This window comes from Rhagoletis pomonella, unplaced genomic scaffold (genome assembly GCF_013731165.1).
Source record: "Rhagoletis pomonella isolate Grant_MI unplaced genomic scaffold, Rhpom_1.0 Rhpom_scaffold_05658, whole genome shotgun sequence".
In the NCBI taxonomy this organism is placed as follows: Eukaryota; Metazoa; Arthropoda; class Insecta; order Diptera; family Tephritidae; genus Rhagoletis; species Rhagoletis pomonella.
The window spans coordinates 1-9397 of NW_023464196.1; the positions used below are offsets into that span (position 1 = coordinate 1).

At 42.0% G+C, this 9397-nt stretch overlaps 2 protein-coding genes across 2 annotated transcripts; one reads left to right on the top strand and one right to left on the bottom strand.

The window, feature by feature from the left end:
• The first annotated feature begins 715 nt into the window (after window positions 1–715).
• LOC118755225 lies at window positions 716–4760 on the top strand. Its single transcript, XM_036490072.1, has 5 exons — window positions 716–1003; window positions 1967–4353; window positions 4407–4426; window positions 4527–4673; window positions 4747–4760. Exons 1-5 carry the CDS (start codon window positions 716–718, stop codon window positions 4758–4760), a joined length of 2856 nt encoding a protein of 951 aa, XP_036345965.1.
• A 2346-nt stretch (window positions 4761–7106) lies between these two features.
• LOC118755224 (mediator of RNA polymerase II transcription subunit 15-like) lies at window positions 7107–8888 on the bottom strand (the record flags this gene model as incomplete). The annotated part of the gene is made up of 2 exons (XM_036490071.1): window positions 7107–7508; window positions 8292–8888. Coding segments are annotated over 2 exons (969 nt in total), but the record flags the coding sequence as incomplete, so codon positions are not given.
• Between the last annotated feature and the right edge of the window lie 509 nt (window positions 8889–9397).

Genomic DNA, 9397 nt, shown 5'->3' on the forward strand with positions numbered 1-9397 from the left:
TACACACTCACGTCAGTGATCCGCATCACTTAATATTGTTAATGAAGTATTTCGATTTTGTTTAAATTGACAGTCCATAATCATAACCTTCATTTTTCTGATCGTTTTTTCACTGCGCCTCTTAGTTGGCTTACATTCTTTTGTATATTTGCGAACACTGTCACTGAGGATACATAACCTCTAAATTTTGGTATTTGCATTGGACCAATTGTAGATTTTCACTAAATCACTACGCATAAGCGATTCAACTCCGTATAATATTGCACATTTTTTACCATATATATTTGCTACGTACTTTGCACTCATCGAAGTGGTCACTCTGTTTATTAAAATTTGCTGCGTACGTTGCACACATCACGATTTTACCACGTATATTATTTACACCTTATTGCGTACCTTGCATAGCTTATCAAAGCGCGTAGATATTAGTCAGCACAGTTGGGTGGCGAGTCGTTAGTAAACAATAATTCTAGAAGAAAAAGGTTTACATTTTAATAAAGTGTCGAATATATTTCGCAATACAAACTATTTTGCATCTTTTTAATTCGTTGGATTTCTGGTATACATTTAAGTGGCAAGTTCCGGTGGGTTAAAAATTGGCAACTTCTCTTGCGCATACAACCTCTAATCTTCGATAAGATTAAGTGTGTAAAATCCTATAGATTCTATCTGGGCATTACAGTTAATACTTCGGTCAGGGTAAACACGTTAAACAATGGATTCGTATATTCTTTTGGCAGAAGCTGTAACAGAGTTTGAATCTGATTACAACGGCATACCCGCCGCAGAACAAAACAAACATGGTCTTGCTATTCAACAAGACGAGTTAAAAGCTTTGTGGGAAAAAACAAAGTCAGCTTACGATAAGCTTATCAATGAGGGATTGTCTAAGGATGATGCTAAGGCCATAAAAAAGAAGAATAAGATTTCCTTTCAAAGCTATGTTAGGTGCATGTCTGCTATTGGTTCTCAGGTTGAAATTCTAACCAAAGTGAACAAAGATGTATAGGATCGGTCCGTCCGAGAACACAATATCCACCTGCCACCGTGCGATACAGATGTGTTCAAGGGCGACTATCTCTCATGGCCAACTTTCCGAGATATGTTCACGGCCATCTACATCCTGAACAAGCGCCTCACCCCAGTTGAGAAACTAGTTCACCTCAACAATAAAACACAAGGGGAGGCAAAAGACATAGTGCGAAAGTGCCCACTTACCCATGAAGGCTTTTCGACAGCCTGGAAAAACCTGTGTGAGCGATACGAAAACAAACGTATCTTAGTTAACACACAATTAAAAGTTTTATTTAGCTTAAGTACAGTGGAATCTGAGTGTGGTAGCTCAATTAAAAACCTACAGCGCGAGATTAATAATTGTTTATCGTCCCTAAAAAGTCATCAAATTGACATCTCTAATTGGGACGCAATTACTATATATTTGTGTTCAACGAAGCTTCCAGAAAGTACACTGGCCCTATGGGAACAGACCATAGACCAGAAAACTGACATTCCAAAGTGGGAGGATATGGACAGGTTCCTATCCAATAGATTTCAAACTTTGGAAACTCTAGCGGGGCTAAAGGGTACAACAACGGTGAAAGCTCCAAAGCACCAACCCGCACGGCACCACCAGGAAGCTAACACTAAAAGGCTAGGAGCCTTTCAGGCAAGCGTGAGCAAGTTCACCTGCCAAATGTGCCAAACTAATGAGCACAAGTTACGCAACTGTCCACAATTCCTCAACAAAACACCTGCTGATGGAATCGATTTTTTGAAAAGGAAAAAATGGTGCCTGAACTGTCTTAGTACTGGACATACCGTGTCAAGATGCACAAACCCATTTAATTGTATAAAGTGCCACTCGCGACACAACACGCTCCTTCATATTGAGACAGCTCAAACAAAGGCAACGACACTTGGGACCTCTTTGGATTCTGCGACTAATTCTGCATCAACATCCAATCAGGCCCAAGCCAAACGCAATTCAACAAAGTCAAACAAGCATACAAGCAAAAACGTGAAGTCTTGCTATGCGAATACAAACACAGGTGTGTTATTAGGGACAGCACGCGTCAACATTTATCTCAATGGTACGAACTATTCCGCTAGAGCACTTATTGATTCTGGTTCAGAGTGTTCTTTCATCACTGAAAGACTAAAACGCAGAATTCGCCTGCCATCAAAGCGTATGCATGCCCAAGTTTCGGGCATCACTAATACAACTACGGCGCAGGTTAAAGAAGCGTGCAACATCGAATTGCGGTCTTCTGTTGACCCATTATTCCGCTTGAATACCTCAGTGCTCGTGCTAGCACCACTGACTGGAAATCTTCCTACTTGCCACATTAGTGCAGTGACTAAGCAAGCATTTCCAGATCTGATTCTAGCGGATAAACGATTTTTCGTCAATGAACCCGTAGACCTTGTTCTGGGTGGCGACATATATCCACAAATTATTCTGAGCGGGCTTAAGAAGAACATATTAAACACACTCCTAGCCCAAGAAACAGTATTTGGCTGGATAATAACGGGGCGAACTGATACCACGAATCCAGGAACGAATATCGTCTCATACTACAGCGAAGTTAGTCTGGACAAGCAACTGAACAAGAGCCTTAATGAAGACGACAAGTACTGCGAGGAGCTGTATCAGAAGACAACCATACGAAATAATGAAGGAAAATACATCGTGTCACTACCACTTAGGAAAGATTTTCCAGGAAATATTTCCCTAGGCCCATCCCTTAAAAGAGCATGTTCTCAATTTTACCGGAATGAGACACGGCTGGCCAAGGATCCCGTCATGCAAACGGAATACAATAGGGTTCTAGCGGAATATGAAACGCTTGGGCATATGTCAAAAATAACAAATCCCATACCCGCAGACTCGTCTGATAATTATTTTCTGCCGCACCACGCTGTTATAAAGGCAGAAAGTACTTCAACAAAAGTACGCGTGGTGTTCAATGCCTCAAGCCCAACGGCGAATGGCAACAGCCTAAATGACGTACTTTTCCCAGGACCAGTACTTCAGGCTGATCTTCCGATATTAATACTCCGTTGGAGACTATACAAATATGTGTTCAACAGTGACATCGAGAAGATGTATAGGCAAATTCTGGTACATAACAACCATACTAAGTATCAGAGGATTATTTTTCGCACTAACCCGAATGACCCGATCAGTCTGTACGAATTAAAGACTGTCACGTTCGGCATCAATTGTGCTCCTTATCTGGCGATAAGGACACTTTTACAATTAGCTGACGATGTGCAAAGCTCCCATCCAATAGCATCTAACATACTACGAAAATGCATGTATGTCGACGATGTATTGTCTGGTGGACACACTATCGATTCAGCAATAAAAGCCAGAGATGAGATATCGGAAGTGTTGCAATCAGCCGGTTTTCCACTTCGAAAGTGGACAGCCAATAGCGAGCAAATACTTAATGGCATACCAAAAACAGATCTACTTAGCAAAGATTTTTTGGCATTTGAAGATACCAGCGCAGTCAAGGCTCTTGGAATAAGATGGAATGCCCATACGGATCTTTTCTATTTTATAGCAAGGCCATTGGAGAAAAGCGATGCTGTTACGAAAAGAGCGATACTATCTGCCATTGCTAAACTCTTCGATCCGCTGGGGTGGCTTGCGCCTATCATAATCGTAGCCAAAATCCTTATGCAAAATATTTGGCTGGAAGGCACAGATTGGGATGAGACTGTGTCTTCGACCACTCTAGACCGATGGCAGAATTTCACCCAACATTATAACGAGATTGATAATATTCGTATACCGCGATGGGTATACTTTTCTCCAACGGATGAAATACAAATACACGGATTCTGTGACGCGTCGGAGAAAGCATATGCCGCCTCTGTATATATGCGTGTCAAAAGAGATAGCAAAGTTTTTATTAACCTGCTTTTGGCAAAAACCAGAGTTGCTCCTGTTAAAACCATATCGCTACCCCGACTGGAACTTTGCGGAGCGGTACTATTGGCGGAAATAGTTGATTCAATAATCAACAATCTCAACTTAGGGCATATCAACATACATCTGTGGACCGATTCCACAATTGTTCTCGCTTGGATTCGCAAGCCTCCGTGTTCATGGTCAACTTTCGTTGCCCATAGAATCACAAAAATTGTAGAGAAAGTCGGAAACAAGAATTGGCTGCATGTGGATTCGGCATCAAATCCAGCAGACTTAGCGAGCAGAGGACTTCCAGCATATGAATTGGTCAACAATTCGTTGTGGTGGCAGGGACCTTCTTGGTTACAAGAAGATAACCCAAAATGGCCCACCCAGGAAACAGACTACAGCACAGTAGTTGAGGAAAAAAGAACGTACGTTTATACAACCAAAGTAAATTATACCGATATTCTTGACCGTTTTTCAGATTTTCCGAGAGCTTTGAGAGTATTATCATATGTTATGAGATTCTCTCAAAGAACGCATCGAAATACGAAAGCTTCATTTCAAGAAAAGTCACGCTTAATTTCATCCCATGAAATTAAAGCAACGACACAACGCTTGATAAAAATATATCAACAGGACTATTATAGTGAAGAATACAGGAAACTTAAAGCAGGAAACTCCATCGACTCCAAGAGTGAACTCCTACCGCTTAATCCGTTCATAGATAAAGATGGCATTATTAGGGCTGGTGGGCGTCTAGGAGCGTCTCAAGACTTAGCGTATAACGAGCGGCATCCAATAATTATTCCTTATAACTGCAGGTTGTCCCGTCTAATAGTGTCCTTTATTCACCAAGTCTCTTTGCATGGGGAAAATCAACTCATGCTTCGCCTTATCCGAACTCAGTATTGGATCCCCAGAGTTAAAAATCTGATCAAATCCACAATCCATAATTGCAAAGTCTGTACGATATACAAAAAACGTACGCAAACCCAGCTTATGGGAATTCTCCCTCAGGAGAGAACCACATTTTCGCGCGCGTTTACGAATACAGGAGTAGATTTTTCAGGACCATTTGACATCAAAAGTTATAGCGGCCGAGGTTGTCGAATGTCCAAAGGATACGTTTGCCTTTTTGTCTGTTTTTCGACAAAAGCGATCCATTTGGAAGCAACTAGTGACCTCAGCACTCCATCATTTTTAGCTGCATTCGCCAGGTTTGTAGCCAGAAGAGGATGCCCGAAGAACATATATTCCGACAATGGTACAAACTTCGTCGGAGCTTCACGATCTTTACGATCTGAATTTAAGGCATTTTTAGCAGATTCGCGTGAAAAAACAGTTTCGAAATACAATCATCAAATGCTAACATGGCATTTCATACCCGCCGCTGCTCCTCATATGGGCGGCTTATGGGAGGCGGGGGTAAAAAGCTTTAAAAGCCACTTTAAAAAGATTGCATCCGTTCATAAGTATACATTCGAAGAGTTCAGTACTCTTTTATGTCGGATTGAGGCGTGCCTCAACTCACGACCATTGAGCCCCGCTTCGAATGAACCTACCGACCTGGAGCCTCTCACTCCAGATCACTTTCTTACCGGTGGACACCTGCTAGCCCCACCTGAAATCGACGTTCACGAGAATCCTGCCTCGATAGTAAATCGGTGGCAGAAGCTAAAGGCCCTTCACCAAACTTTTTGTAAACGATGGAAAACCGAATATTTATCCGAACTGCAAAAGCGGATTAAGTGGAAATATCCACAGCAAAATATAAAATTAGGAGATCTCGTTGTCATCAAGGAAGACAACCTCCCGTCAAATGAGTGGAGATTAGGTCGAATTATCAGCCTACATCCTGGTCCCGACGATCGAGTACGCGTAGTTGACATCATCACGGAAAAAGGGCAGATTACGAGACCGCTGGCCAAACTGGTCCTACTTCCATCCCAAAATCAAGAAACCGAGGAGCCAGCAAGCACTTCGTAAATAAACCCTCTCCGTTGATCCCCAATCCCGCGTGAATTCCACTTCCTCATCGCACAAAAATTCCACTTCTATGCATTCGGAAGGATTCAACGCCTATAATCAAGTTTAACCCAGAGCAATATTAAAGGTAGTCGTGTTTTAGTTAGATTTTGGTGATGGTTCTTAGCCCGGCCTCTCCGGGTAGATCTGGGTATAAAGAACCGACCATCGTTAGATCTTGTAAGCATAGAATCGGGTAAAAATAAGACAGACCCAGCTTGATGAATCGGGTAAAAATAAGACAGACCAAGCTTGATGAACAATTGTTTCAGAAATACGAAATTGGTAACGAGGTGCGAATTATCAATTAAAATCCTCCAAAAAATATAATAATAAGCGAAATAAGTTGAAAGTCGTTACAATTGTTCATTATGCTTGCTCGTTTTTCAACACAACTAGGTCTGATGGGAAGCGAATACATTTTACTTGACAGGTTTCGATAATCGTCAGTCAACCCATTAGACCAAATGAGTTCGCCTCAATTGTCAAAACCTACCAGCAAAGACTATAGTTCAAAAAAAAAAAAAAAAAATATCTATACATACATATGCATATATTTTAAAGGGATATGTCTAACTCACCCATTTTTCCGGCATTAGTTCCGTTATGTGCGCCAGTTCCGCTCGTAGGTATTAGTCCTTTGTGTATTAGTAAACTTGCAGTTTCCACCTCCACCAATATGAGAATTATTGTTGTTATAATCATTAGTGCAGTGGCAGCTGCATAATTTTGGTTGTCTTCTTTATCGGCATCACCTGCGGTTATTCCTGGTTCATAATCCGATGACTTACCATTGTGCGATATGGGTGTACAATGGTTACGATCTTGAGCGATTTGGCCATTGAGTTGGAAGCGATAATTGTAATGACGGGTTAGACGCACCGAGCTATACTTTTGCATATGACGCTGAAAGCGATATGGCAATTGGTTTATATTTTCGGGGATAGATATTGTTCAATTTTGAGTGAGTCACATCTTATAAACAACATTAATTAGAATAATGTACAGCGCACCCCCAACTTAAAACAGTAAAGTGCCCATGCCACCCATCTCCGATTGCTCCTTAACGAAGATTTCGAAGTACTGATAGATGATGGTTACAGCCAGCAGAATACCTGTACCTGAATCAACGGCACCCAAAAAGTCAGCCATAACAGATAACGCGCCAATGCAGCCACCACCAACATCAAGCCCAAGTATCCAACAAATGTGACAACGAATACAATCTTGGCAATTTTGCAATTCGTGCTTTAAATGCAGCCTGCACAGCTTTTAAAAACGGAGTGGTACCATATTCTTGCTGAGCCAATGCACAAGATGGCGATACTGACGGGTATTCCTCTGGAATAGTTACAGTAATTGGTGGTACGCATGGTAAACGTTTGTTATCGAGACAACAAATCACTTTTATAGATTTTGGATTATTTTGAGCTGTGCTGTCAAGCATAAGTTTAAACTTTTGATCTAATCGTGCTACTTCGCCTTGAAGTAGATGAGGAACTTCGCATTCGTATTGAGACGATTTCTCACACGTACGCCATATTTTCGGCCCAATGCATCAAGGCAATGTTGTTGGTGGACCACAAGGTCAACAGGGTGGTGCAATGCCCCAAAATGCTGGCCAGCAAAGTGGTATCAGCCAAATGATAGGTATTTCCCAGAATATGCAACAGAAGGTAAATATGCCAATAGGTCAGGGTGGCCAGATGTTTCAGGTTAATCGTGGTGTTCCGGGTCAGTAGCAGCAGTTCTTACGGCAAAGTCCTTCACCAAGTACTGTGCCATCTGCCACTGGTATGTCGGCTGCACAACAGCAATTACAACAGCAGCAGGCTGCACAAAATCAACAGCAACAACAGCAGACTCAAATGTCTAATGCGCAGATGATTCCAAGCCCTGCATTAGTACCCACATCCAGCCCACAAATGTCAAACCTCATGCAGAGTACAAAAAGGCAGATGCGTCAATCACCAAGTACGCAGCTTAACACGCCTGGTCAGGTGGCAAGCAGTAGTCCTTTTAATCCGCAAGAAGATCATTTGTATCGCGAAAAATACAAACAGCTGACAAAGTATATTGATCCACTAAAGCGGATGGTGGCCAAAATTGGTACTGATGGAGCGAATACTGAAAAACATACAAAAATGAGCAAATTACTGGAGATCTTGAGTAATCCAAACCAGCGTGTACCTTTAGAAACTCTGTTGAAATGCGAGAAGGCGCTAGAAAAACTAGATATCGTTAATTTCTCTGGGCAACAATTCGGAAAATCATCTAACCCATTGATGGAAGTGGTAAATACTACGCTCCAAAGTCCACTTGCCAATCACACGCTTTATCGAACATATCGTCCTAGTTTGGAGTTACTTTTCGGTACTGATATTTGCGCTCCTGCACCAGCATTTGTACCCATAGGACCAGCAGCGTTCAAACGTGCGTTCATCATTTGATTTAATTGCTGATGGTTCATGCTGATTTGCGCCATTTGCTGTTGACCCATTTGTTGAATCTGCTGTACATTCATAGCATTCACGTTCATTGGCCCTCCCGGGATCTGCCCTGGACCTAACTGCATTTGTTGGAGAGACCCACCAGGGCCACCAGAACTGCTAATTTGATTCATGTGACCCGACATCCCACCCATTTGCTGCGCATTACCAACCATATGCGGCTGTTGTCCTGCACCTGTGTTACCTATACTACCACCGCCCCCAATAACATTCATTTGCATTTCTCCACCCATTTGTTGCATCATTTGTTGGTTTGGACCAGCAGCCATTGGCATTTGTCCACGTATGCTCTGCAATTGCTGCATCTGCTGTCCCGGTCTTTGTTGGTTAAGAGTTTGTAGCAAGTTGGATGCAGCCACAGGGCCACCCGGACCCATTTGATTGGGATTGGGACCACCAGGCATTTGCGCATTTCGATGGCTTGATAACTTCGAGGAATTTTATTCCCATCGTGGCGGTTTATTTCCGTGCGTATCTAATTAAACGAATGCAGTTTTCCACGAAAATGCACAGAAGTTAAACTTTCTAATTCGCACACCAACGAGAGTAAACACACGTCCACCGCAATAAAAATCTCTGAAAATCGAAAAAGATTAATAAGAACAAAAGCATGCAATTTCGCATGCATACTCACCCAACCGTTCCAGCAAACTTACGTAATGGCCGCGTGGTAGTAAAATTTTAGACAATGACATTTATGCATTGTATGTATGTATGTATGTGATTACGTTCCACATCAGGAATAAACCTAGCGCCGTTCTCCATTCATATTGGAGAATAGCTATGTTTCTTTACGGACAATTAACACTAACCCTAACTAGCTGCTGCTAGTTTTGCATGGTGACCGTTCGTAGACAATAAATTTAATTGCTGTTGTCATACAATTGGGGATTTTAAATGTAAAACCAATGCAAAGTCACTGGGTACCACAAAATGT

Excerpts from the sequence above, each read along its gene's own strand:
- LOC118755225 (XM_036490072.1), top strand. The coding sequence starts at position 716 with ATGGATTCGTATATTCTTTTGGCAGAAGCTGTAACAGAGTTTGAATCT. Across the intron at positions 1,004-1,966 it reads TAACCAAAGTGAACAAAGAT|GCCCAAGCCAAACGCAATTC; the intron begins GTATAGGATCGG and ends ACATCCAATCAG. Across the intron at positions 4,354-4,406 it reads GTAGTTGAGGAAAAAAGAAC|ATTTTCCGAGAGCTTTGAGA; the intron begins GTACGTTTATAC and ends ACCGTTTTTCAG.